This window comes from Dipodomys merriami, unplaced genomic scaffold (assembly GCF_024711535.1).
Source record: "Dipodomys merriami isolate MVZ:Mamm:240054 unplaced genomic scaffold, mDipMer1.0.p SCAF_110, whole genome shotgun sequence".
In the NCBI taxonomy this organism is placed as follows: Eukaryota; Metazoa; Chordata; class Mammalia; order Rodentia; family Heteromyidae; genus Dipodomys; species Dipodomys merriami.
In genome coordinates, this window is record NW_027202383.1 from 1,045,792 (window position 1) to 1,058,325 (window position 12,534).

The 12,534-nt window shown below is 44.3% G+C and overlaps 1 protein-coding gene across 1 annotated transcript in view; it reads left to right on the forward strand.

Annotated features, from left to right (window-relative positions):
* Window positions 1–12,534, forward strand: part of Taf1b (TATA-box binding protein associated factor, RNA polymerase I subunit B) — a 64,182-nt gene that overhangs the window by 47,421 nt on the left and 4,227 nt on the right. Inside the window, exons 10-13 of the mRNA XM_070015249.1 lie at window positions 727–904; window positions 1,453–1,499; window positions 5,375–5,465; window positions 11,139–11,209. Coding sequence (XP_069871350.1) covers window positions 727–904; window positions 1,453–1,499; window positions 5,375–5,465; window positions 11,139–11,209 — 387 coding nt within the window. The remainder of the gene's footprint in view (window positions 1–726; window positions 905–1,452; window positions 1,500–5,374; window positions 5,466–11,138; window positions 11,210–12,534) is intronic.

Sequence of the window (12,534 nt, forward strand, 5' to 3'; positions counted from 1 at the left end):
TAAGGAAATTGAGGTTGAATGACTAATCCAAAGTCCCATGGATGCTGATTGAGAAGCATAAATATAGGCCCTAGGTTTTCTGGTCCCAATTCCTACATTATTCAGCCTTGACTAATACAGTCTATATGAAGCATACGGTATATTTGAAAACAGAGCATCTACTTAAATGCATATTGGGGCCTCTGGGGCTTACCATGGTCCTGGACAGCCACGAAGCTTTTGGTCTAATGTGTGTTTCGGGTAAGTGTGCCTTTCTGCGGAGGCGCAGATGAGAATCAGGAGACACACATGGAACAGCATAGCACGGATGTGTGGCTGTCTGCAGTATGCCAAAATGGGGCCCACACATTGAGGAACTAAAAACAGGAAAGACGACCTGCCAAGATTCTTCCATTACTTTTTCTGTACATTTTTGGTGTATTTTATTTACAAAACATATGTAAAGGTTATTGAGCATGCCTGTAATCCTAGCACTCTGGTCATAGGCAGAAAAATCATGAGTTCAAAGCCAGCTTGGGCTACCTAGTGAGACCCTGTCTCAAAAAGTGTGTGTGTGTGTGTGTGTGTGTGTGTGTGTGTGTGTGTGTGTGTGTGTGTGTGTGTGTGTGTGTGTGTGTGTGTGTGTGTGTGTGTGTGTGTGTGTGTGTGTGTGTGTGTGTGTGTTACCTTACAGATCTAGTTTGCCAAAAAGTTTAATTACATTTAGCTGTTTTTTTTCTTCAACAGATGAAATGCATGGTTTAACCTCCCAAGTTGTAAAAATGACTGGAATAGGAGAAGTGGATTTTCTGACATTTGATCCAATAGCTAAAATGAAAAGGGCTGTTAAATACGATGTGCAAGCTGTAGCTGTCATTGTTGTAGTATTAAAGCTACTCTTTCTATTGGATGACAATTTAGAGTGGTAAGTATAACTGACATAAAACTTTGTGGTAGATAATACTGCATTGCACTGATAGTTTTTTTTAAGACAATAGGGAAAATACACTGCTTTTGCATGGTGGTCCAGAGTAAAGGAATACATGTGTTAGTTCAGTAGAAAATGGAACATGGACAGCACTGAGTGGAACAGTGATTCTCACTTAACACTGACTCAGCTTGTGTAGATGGTCTGCTCATGGTTCATTACTAGTGCTCTTTAGAAAGCTCTGTTTCTCCTTATTCCAGGTTTCTCATTTAAAATACAATTATTTACCACTTTGTGTGCCTTAGACTCCTAGCACTGTCCTTCAGTTTATTTTAGAGTCCAGTGGAGTCTTACAGTGTTGCCCCTCCCAAATTCAGCAAGGAATGACTGAATTCATAGTCTCCCAGCTTTCAGAAATTGCTTCCCCATTAAAACTTTGTATTAGTTTCAAGCACTGTTCTATACTTTCTCTCAGAAGAATTCAAAACTTAACTCTCCAAATATATGATTTTTAAATAAATTGATTTATTTATTGTTATCTCCAGGTCTTTGTCTGATCATGCTGAAGAGTATAATGGAATGAATGATGAAGGTACTTAATTTTTATTAGCCAAGTTCAAAGTGGCTATAAATAATGAATCAAAAGATACACTAAGTCAGCCTGGCGCCAGTAGTTCACACCTGTAATCAATCCTAGCTACTTAGGACACTGAGATCTGAGATCTAAGAATGGTGGTTTAGAGCCAGCCCGGTACAGGAAAATCCATGAGATTCTTTTTTTTTTTTTTTGGGGGGTGGGGGTGTCAGTCACGGGGCTTGAACTCTGGGCCTAGGCACTGTCCCTCAGCTCTTCAGCTCAGGGTGAGTGCTTTACCACTTGAGCCACAGCACCACTTCTGGTTTCCTAGTGGTTTATCAGAGATAAGAATCTCAAAGCTTTTCCTGCCTGGGCTGGCTTTGAACTGCAATCCTCAGATCTCAGCCTCCTGAGTAGCTAGGATTACTGAGCCACTGGTGCCCAGCTCCATGAGATTCTTTTTTTTTTTTTTTGGTCGGCCGTGGGGCTTGAACTCTGGGCCTGGGTGCTGTCCCTCAGCTCTTCAGCTCAAGGCGAGCGCTCTACCACTTGAGCTACAGCACCACTTCCGGTTTTCTGGTGGTTTATTGGAGATAGGAGTCTCACGGTCTCTCCTGCCCGGGCTGGCTTTGAACTGCGATCCTCAGATCTCAGCCTCCTGAGTAACTAGGATTACAGGCGTGAGTCACCAGCGCCCGGCTTCCATGAGATTCTTATTGCCAATTATGCACCAAAAAAGCTGAAAGTAGTGCTGCGGCTCAGGTGGTAGAGGGCTAGCCTTGAGATGAAGAGCTGAGGAACAGCCCCAGGCGGAGTTCAAGCCCCACGACCAACCAAAAAAAAAAATTCAAGGACAGCACTTAGTCAAGCCCCAGGACTGGCAAAAAAGAAAGGTGGGGGGAGGGAGGGAGGAAGAGAGAGAAAGAAAGAGGGAAAGAACGAAAGAGAGAGAGAAAAGGGAAGGAAGAAAGAAAGAAAGAAAGAAAAAGAAAGAAAGAAAGAAAGAAAGAAAGGTAGTGGAAAAACTTAAATAGTATGTATTTGGCAGCCGTGGGGTGGGCGTGGGGGTAATACCTTGTACCAGGGCTGGTTTTTTTTTTTTTTTTTTGTCGGTCGTGGGGCTTGAACTCTGGGCTTGGGCGCTGTCCCTCAGCTCTTCAGCTCAAGGCGAGCGCTCTACCACTTGAGCTATAGCGCCACTTCCGGTTTTCTGGTGGTTTATTGGAGATAGGAGTCTCACGGTCTCTCCTGCCCGGGCTGGCTTTGAACTGCGATCCTCAGATCTCAGCCTCCTGAGTAACTAGGATTACAGGCGTGAGTCACCAGCGCCCGGCTTCCATGAGATTCTTATTGCCAATTATGCACCAAAAAAGCTGAAAGTAGTGCTGCGGCTCAGGTGGTAGAGGGCTAGCCTTGAGATGAAGAGCTGAGGAACAGCCCCAGGCGGAGTTCAAGCCCCACGACCAACCAAAAAAAAAAATTCAAGGACAGCACTTAGTCAAGCCCCAGGACTGGCAAAAAAGAAAGGTGGGGGGAGGGAGGGAGGAAGAGAGAGAAAGAAAGAGGGAAAGAACGAAAGAGAGAGAGAAAAGGGAAGGAAGAAAGAAAGAAAGAAAGAAAAAGAAAGAAAGAAAGAAAGAAAGAAAGGTAGTGGAAAAACTTAAATAGTATGTATTTGGCAGCCGTGGGGTGGGCGTGGGGGTAATACCTTGTACCAGGGCTGGTTTTTTTTTTTTTTTTTTGTCGGTCGTGGGGCTTGAACTCTGGGCTTGGGCGCTGTCCCTCAGCTCTTCAGCTCAAGGCGAGCGCTCTACCACTTGAGCTATAGCGCCACTTCCGGTTTTCTGGTGGTTTATTGGAGATAGGAGTCTCACGGTCTCTCCTGCCCGGGCTGGCTTTGAACCGCGATCCTCAGATCTCAGCCTCCTGAGTAGCTAGGATTACAGGCGTGAGCCACCAGCGCCCGGCACCAGGGCTGGTTTTGCATAGACTTCTTATATCCTTGGGCCATTAAGCAACTTCAGTGACTGCTGGCCTACTGTATTTAAAGACAAACTTGCTGTTTTCCCAGCAGCCACTCACTGACCAGACTATGCCATAAACCTAGTGAGTGACCAAACTACACTTTGAACTTAGTGACAGCTCTGTGACCACTCTATCCTAATCCCTCTAGCCTGAGCTCATGCAGAATGGAGCATTGTAAGCTGCTGGAGGGGCAGCCCTGTCTCACCTTTTATTATTTTTTTTAATCTTTGGTGTCTAATAGAGTAATTAGCCTAAGAGCAACATCGTGAAGTTGGTAAATGTTTGAATTCTGTTCCAGCATTGTTACATTCACTGGTCATAGAATGAAAGGTTGTCCAGCGTCCCTAGTAAGGGAAAGTGGCTTAGACTTTGTGAATGTGTGCCACCGCTCCCGTAGAGACCTGAAGGTAGATGTGCTGTCACAGGGCTAGCACTGTTGCTCTGTGCTCTGCCATCCTGCTCCTCTCCATCTGCTTCCTCCCCTCAAGCTGCACCTCACTCATCGCGCTAATTGTCAACACAAAGTTCTGTTCTTTGGGTGACTTCCTGTCTTCTGGCTGTGCACCCCACAACACTATGTTGCAGGTGATGATTGGCATAGCCAGTTGAAAGAAATTTTAGTTAAACACCCAGAAGACTGACTTTTTTAGAGAATAGTGGAGAACAGTCCCTTTTATGCTGGCGCATTCAATGCCATTGTGCCTCTAACCCCTGTCAGTGTTTGGTTGTGAGACAGTCTCACTACGTAGGTGAGGCTGACCCCACACTAGAGAGCTTCTCCTGCACACTGCGCCTGTCTAGCCTCCCATCCTGACCCAGCGCAGCGCCTCCTTCCTCGTCCGTATCATGTCTGCACAAGCTCTAGGAAGAGTGGGAGCTGCACAGTTGTGCTGCTACACATTTACCAGTCATTTGGTCTCAATTCATGTATTTTCCAGCACTGCCGGCTTCCAGGCTGAGTGTGAGATTTGAGGGAGATTTGTATAATGACTGATGAAGTCTAGAAGTGAGTGTGTAGAGATAAGTTTCAGGATAAGCTGGACAGGGCCACAGTACAGGTTAGGAACGTAGAAGGAAGAGCAACAAATTGTTCAGATTAGAATGTGGGGACACTGACACAGCTGCAATTTCCAAGAGCTGTTACATACGTCAATGAATGAAGACCCATATGAACAAAATTATTATTATGGGACTTCTAATATGTATGGATTTCAAATGAAATAGAACAATGAAACCTGCTGAAATTGTTTGAAGAAGGGATGAGAGAGAGAGATGGAATGAGTTTGATCATGAATAGTATGCATGGGTGGCAATAACTTCAGAGTAACTTCCCCTCTTGTACACTTAATACATACTAACAAAAATCTTTTTAAAAGTTAAGTACAGAGCTAGGAAAGTGGCTTAGTGATAGAGTGTTTGCCTAGCATGTATGGAGCCCTGGATTTGATACCTCAATACCACATAAACAGAAAAAGCCAAAGTGGTATGGTGGCTCAAGTGGTAGAGTGCTAGCCTTGAGCAAAAATAAGCTCAGGGACAGTGCTCAGGCCCTGCATTCAAGCCTCAGGACTGGTGAAAAAAATAATAAGTACAACCAAGTACCAGTGGCTCATACATATAGTCCTAGATACTTAGGAGGCTGAGATCTGAGGATCACAGTTTGAAGCCAGCCCAGGCAGGAAAGTCTGTGAAACACTTACCTCCATTTAACCACCAACATGCTGGAAGTGTAGTAGCCTCAAGTGGTAGAGCACTAGCCTTGAGCACAAAATCTCAGGGACAGCACCCAGGCTCTTGAGTCCAAGCCCCAGGACCTGCATGCACACACATATGCACAAATTATGTACAGATTATGTATTTTTCAGATAAGCCATGGTTTAACTTCAGAAAGTGGTACCAAGTTATGAAGAAAAGTTTTGACAAGAAGAAACAAGACTGGGAAGAAGCAAGGGCCAAGTATGTATCCTCTGCTCAGGTCCACCTGCACTGTTTCTCTGTCAGCCACTTCATGCTTGAAACTGAAGCTTCATCCGTATGCATTTAGCAACACAGGGGCTTTCTATAATTCTAGCACTGTACATTCAGGCGCACTTCTACAGGGTACCACATTGCACTTAGCTTTTTACAGTTTGTATGAGTCCAGCTTGCATTTCTAGTATTCTAACCTCTCCCATCTATGCTGCCCAGCATTACCAAGATACCAACTATTACCCTCTGCCATGTATAGATGGAATGCTCACCTAGAATACTAATCTCTGTGAAAACCAAGACCAAACTAAGCAGACAGCAAGTGTGTTTAATTCAGTCAGTCCCACTGTTTGACCTTCTTTGAACCATCATCCTAAGATAGCTCCATTGCTGGGGTTCATTAAGGATAGCTGTGTGACTCCACCCTGTTTTGACACAAGTAAGTATTCAACCTAGGGGTTCCATGCGTGCTAAGCACTTGCTCTACAGTTGAGCTACATCATCCCCAGCTTCTCATTTTCTCCCTGTTCTTGTAAACATCATTTTCCATGTTGTCAGATAAAAATTATTAAGGCATTTTCTATAGCTAAGCATGATGATCAACATTAGTAAATAGAAGGCCTGACAGTTAATTAAAGATCTGGAGAAGAACCTGAAGAAAACTAACACATGGAGAAAATTTCTGTTTGGATGAGGCAAAATTTTTTGAGGTCTCACATCAAAAGCATGATCCATGAGAGAAAAAATTAGAAATTGGGGGCTGGGAAGGTGGCTCAGTGGTAGAGTGCTTGCCTTGCATGCATGAGGCCCTGGGTTCAATTCCTCAGCACCACATAAGCAGAAAAAGCCAGAAGTGGTACTGTGGCTCAGTGGTAGAGTGCTAGCTAAAGACAGTGCCCAGGCCCAGAGTTCAGGCCCCACAACCACCAAAAAAACACCGCATCATCAGTAAGAACTTTTCAAAGCATACTTACAAGAAAAAGAGCCATGGCTGGGAAGGTGGCTCAGTGGTAGAGCGCTTGCCTTGCATGCCTGAGGCCCTGGGTTCAATTCCTCAGCACTACATAAGCAAAAAGAAAAAAGCCGGAAGTGGCGCTGTGGCTCAGGTGGTAGAGCACTAGCCTTGAGCTGAAGAGCTGAGGGACAGCGCCCAGGTCCAGAGTTCAGGCCCCACGACCGGACCCAAAAAAAAAAAAAAAAAGAAAAAGAGCCAGGCACAAGTGGCTCATGCCTGTAATCCTAGCTACTTGGGATGCTGAGATCTGAGGATTGAAGTTCAAAGCCAGCAAGGGCAGGAAAGTTTCCTGTAAACTACAAAAAATATGGAGCTGTGGCTCAAATTGTAGAGAACTGGGCTGGGAAGGTGGCTCAGTGGTAGAGCGCTTGCCTTGCATGCTCAAGGCCCTGGGTTCGATTCCTCAGCACCACATAAGCAAAAAGGAAAAAGCCGGAAGTGGCGCTGTGGCTCAAGTGGTAGAGCGCTAGCCTTGAACTGAAGAGCTGAGGGACAGCAAGCGCCCAGGCCCAGAGTTCAGGCCCCACGACCGGACCCAAAAAAAAAAAAAAAAAAAATTGTAGAGAACTAGCGTTGAGCATAAAAGCCCAGGGACAGCACTCAGGCCCAGATTTCAAACCCCAGGACCAGCAAAAAAAACAAAAAACAAGAGTCAGAAATTTTATGCAAATTGCATTTTTTTCTTTTTTTTATGGGGGGGTGGGTCTGGTTGTGGGGCCTGAACTCTGGGCCTAGGCGCTGTCCCTCAGCTCTTCAGCTCAAGGCTAGCACTCTACCACTTGAGCCACAGCACCACTTCCGGCTTTTTTCTTTTTGTTTATGTGGTGCTGAGGAATCGAACCCAGGGCCTCATGCATGCAAGGCAAGTGCTCTACCACTGAGCCACCTTCCCAGCCCCGCAAATTGCATTTCTGGTTAAAGATTTTTATCTGTGATATGTAAAATATTTTCAAATGTAAGAATACGACTCAGTTTTTCAAATGAACAAATAAGATAAATGGCACATAAAAAGATATTTAACCTCTTTAGTAGAAAAATGCAAATTAAAAATACAGTTAAATATTATCAGATACCAATCAGAATGGCTCATAACAAAACAATGTACCAGATATGGGAATAGAAAATGGTATAACCATCTTGGGAAGTTTGACAGTTCTCATTCTCTAAACATAACCTAGAAAAATACCTAGTACTTCCTACTTCTAGATATTAACCCGAGTAAAATGAAACTTGGGTTCTCACAAAAATCTTAACCAAAACCTGGCAGCAACCCCCATGCTCCTCAGCTGGAGGCTTGATGAGCTGTGTTACAGCCAGGCAGTGCAGTTACCTTGAGCAGTGCGAGGAACAGGCTCCTAAAGTATGAATGCCACTTACCCTAAAGCATTTTGCTAAGAGAAAGACACTGCATGGTTCCATTTTTTTGAAATGGCTAAACTTCCCGGGACAGAAAAATAGAGCATAGTTGTCCAAGATAAAGATGAAGAGGGAGGCCAACACTGGTGCTCACGCCTGTAATCCTACCTACTCAGGAGTCTGAAATCTGATGATAGCAGTTGGAAGCCAGCCACAGCAGGAAAGTCTGTGAGACCATTATCTCCACTAAAAACCATCCCAAAAAAGCCAGAAGAAGAGTGCTACCCTTGAGCAAAAGGTCAGGGATAGCAGCCAGGCCCTGTGTTCAAGCCTCAGGAATGTCACCCAAATGAATCAACAAATAAGCAATAGGGAAATAAATGGTAAAGACTAGGGAATCAGTCAGGTATCCCCTACTAGAAAATCTAAGACCTTCGTGACACCTCTGTTTCTTTAGCTTTCTATAGTGGAAAGAGGTAGGCAAAGTAAAGCAAGGTTCTGAAGCTTTAGTTTCAGAAGAGGTGTGAAATACTTGTGCGTTATCTTAAAGCCCTTCCCATCCTCTCTGCACAGGGCCTGAGGCAGTCCCGAGCCTCCCCTGTTCCGCAGGTGCTGCTGGGTCTGCCCTTATTATCCAGTCTAGGTGAGGCTGTCATAAGGGATGCCTGACAGCAGCAGGCCTGAGCGCTTGGATGAGCCTGCCCTGGGGTCTTCTTCGTTTGAGAGTTTGTTAAACTCATATTTAAGAAAATAAATAACAAAAAAGGTATTTAAAAAAACCCACAGACTCATTAAACATAAGGTTAAATGGTAAGCTGTCTTATACATTTTAAATGTGGTATGACTTCCCAAAATCTACTTTACACGTATTTTTCAAGAAGACTGAATTCTATATAATACTGATGCTATCTCTACTGCTTCCTGACACCTGGAGAAATCTCATTTCTGGTCTTAACATTTTGTTTCTGTGCCGGTATTGGGGCTTGAACTCAGGGCCTGGGTCTGTCGCTTAGCTTTTTGCTCAAGGCTAGTGCTCTACCACTTGAACCACAGCTCCACTTTCAAGTTTTTGGTAGTTTATTGGAGATAAGAGTCTCATGGGCTGGCAGCCTCCTGACTAGCTAGAGTTACGGTGTGAGCTGCCAGCACCTGGCTTTAACATTTTAAACCAATTCCAAGTAAAATGTCAGCATCTCCCTTTTATGTATGACCATGATTACACTGATTGGATTTTGTATTTTTTTAAGTCTTTGAAAAAAATTTCAAGTGTGTGTTTGGTTTTTGTCAGTGGTGGTGGTGGTTCCAAGATTTGAACTCTGGACCTCAAACTTGACGCGCAAGTACTCCACCACTTGAGCTAGTCCTTTAGCCCAGCCTTTTCTAGTTATTTTGGAGATGGAGTCCTGGAGTCTTTTTCTGCTTGGCTGGATTTGAACCTCAGTCCTCCAGTTCTCCACCTCCTGGGTAGCTTGGATTACAAGCAAGAACCACTGGCACCCTGCAAATCTCAATTATTAAATCAGTTAAAGTGATGGTTTGCTATCATATGATTACTAACATTTGTATGTGAAAAAAGATATGTGTGTATTTGTGTACACATACACGTATTGTGTGTGTGTGTGTGTGTGTGTGTGTGTGTGTGTGTGTGTGTGTGTGTGTGTGTGTGTGTGTGTGTAGTTTTCTTCTAGCATTAAGAAAGAATAGTGACACTGGGAGCCAGTGGCTCCCGCCTGTCATCCTAGCTACTCAGGAGGCTGAGATCTGAGGATCGCCGTTCAAAGCCAGCACAGGCAGGAAAGCCTGTGAGACTCTTATCTCCAATTAACCACCAGAAAACCAGAAGTGGTGCTGTGGCTCCAGTGGTAGAGCACTTGCTTTCAGCTGAAGAGCTCAGGGACAGCGCCCAGGCCCAGAGTTCAAGCCCCATGACTGACAAAAATAATATAATAATAATGAAAAATCAACAATTGTAGCCTTCTACAATAAAATTAAAATACTGTATTTCTGACCTATTTCTTTTTATCTTTTCTAGAAAGCCCTTTTCTAGAGGTATTTCTTAAGTGTCTACTAGCCAAATGCTAAGTCATAATTACTTCTAATAGTTGTATTAGGTTTAAAGAACATATAGACAGACAGAAATAGATACATTATTTTAATCATTCCTCACAACAGTCCTATGAAAGCAGAAGACAGGTTAGAGATGCCAAATTCATTTTTTCATTTACTTACTCATCTGTTCATTTATCAACAAATATTTAAATGAGCACCCACTCTGTATTATTGCCTGCCAGCGCTGAAAACATAAAAACACTGAGCGCGTCTGTGCCCTTAAGGACTTTTAGAAGTTGTCATCTGAGGTCACTAGAAATGGCAAAGCAGTTCTGATGCCAGTGTTTTCTATTGCCACAGTGTTTCTCTAAAGTAAAAAGTAGCCTAGGATCTAACTTATTCTTGACGATAGGTTCTAGAAGACCTCTAACTGGGGACCTGAGAATGGAAACAAGATCAAAAACTATTTTTGGGCTAGGGGTGTTCAGTGGAAGAGCACTGGCCTAGTATGTCTGAGGCCCTGCATTCAGTTCTAAAGAAAGGGCGGAGGGGATGAACAGCATCTGCCTGGTGATGCCCAGTGGTGGCCACTGGCAGCACAAACAATACAGATTGCTTCCTTTGGCCTGATTCTAGGATTGGTCACTGCTAACACTGGGGGATGCCAGATGGAACTTAGTCTTTGCCCTCAAGCAGAGACCCTGAGGGCCATATCCACCCACCAGCCAGTACAAGGAACATCCTGACTGCTCTTTCCCCCTTCAAAGGGTTAAGTCTGTGCAGAGATATTGTAAGGTGTGCTCTCTTATTCCCACCGGGATTAAGAGAGTTCCAGTCATTGAGTGCCAAGAAACTGTCAGTCACGATCTGCTTTGTGTGAGGTGTCAGTTAGAAGTGTCTGGCACTTAGTGCCGGGCCAAGTGCATTAAGGCAGAAGCAGGAGTTATGTGTTGAGTGATTTTTCCTTTACAGGAGTAAGTAAACAGCAAGGGAAATGAATGGTGAGGGAAACCATTCCTGCTTTGTGTAATTCGTAGCTTCTGCTAGGAGATGTGGGAAGAGCACAGCACACCATTGGCCGGCTCTCACCAGAGCCTCTTCAGATGGCAGCTCTGTGGACCCGTAGACCATTCCACACCAAGCTACTGCACCAGACGTTGGGAATTTCACATGTCGCTTTGGAGAAACGCCTCCAACCTGTGTTCCCCCCCACACACCAGCTCTTTTTCTGTCTTGCACAGGTACATGTGGAAAAGCGAAAAGCCGCTGTACTACTCACACACTGACAGACCAGTAGCTTATAAAAGAAGAGGTGAGTTGGATTCTTTTCTTGCCAATACCAGGTAGCAAAACAGTTGCAAATAGCTAAGGATCTTGACCTGAAAAGTGGTACATCAGTAAGTTCTTAGGTTTTTTTTTTCTCTCATCCTGAGGCTTGAACTTTGGGCCTGGGCACTGTCTCTGAGCTTCTTTTGCTCAAGGTAGCACTCTACCACTTGAGCCACAGCACCACCTCTGGCTTTTTTGAGTCGTTTACTGGAGATAAGAGTCTCATGGACTTTCATGCTCAGGCTGGCTTTGAACTGCAATCCTCAGATCTTAGCCTCCTGAGTAGCTAGGATTACAGGCATGAACCACTAGTACCCACCTCAGTTTTTAACTTTTTTGAAAAAATTGTTTATTTTTATTACAAAGGTGATGTACGGAGGGATTACAGTTACATTAAGTCAAGTAAAGAATATGGTTTTTTTTTTTGTTTTTGTTTTTGTTTTTGTTTTTTTTTGGGTCCGGTTGTGGGGCCTGAACTCTGGGCCTGGGCGCTGTCCCTCAGCTCTTCAGCTCAAGGCTAGAGCTCTACCACTTGAGTCACAGCTCCACTTCCGGCTTTTTTTGTTTTGCTTATGTGGTGCTGAGGAATCGAACCCAGGGCCTCAGGCATGCAAGGCAAGCGCTCTACCACTGAGCCATCTTCCCAGCCCAAGAATATGTTTCTTTTTTGGACAGTGTCCCAGTTTTTCCCTCCCGTCCTCACCCACAGTTGTATAGAATTTTTAACTTGAAATGTACCAGTATGTATCCAAAGGAACATTATCTTCTGCCAGAAATCTGTGGATTTATTTCAGGAAATTGTCTTTACTTAAAATACAAAATTCCCATCAGAATCTAAAATCCTGTGTGTCTCTTTTAGAACGGTCTGGAGAATTGCCCTTAGATTATCTTCTTCATTTTTTTCCTAAAATTGTGATAAGTACATACAAAATTTAGCTTTGTAGTCTCCCTCCCCCCCCCCCCACCTTTGGCATTCGTGGGGTTTTGAACTCTGGGCCTTGTGCTTGCTAGGTACTCTACCACTTCAGCTACAGCCATCCATTGTAGCCATTTTAAGCAGCTTCTGTCTGCCCCTCATCCAGTGACAGTTTTGCCTCATGTTTCCCTCACACATTCTTATCAAAACTCAGAAAAACCACCTGAGAGTGGTTGTGCATGCTTATAATCCCAGCACTCAAAACGCTGAAGTGAGAGCATCTCAAGTTCCAAGCCAGCAAGACCCTATCTCAAGAAACTAAAAAGGGGGCTGGGAAGGTAGTTCAGGGGTAGAGTGCTTGCCTTGCATGCATGAGGCCCCGGGTTCGATTC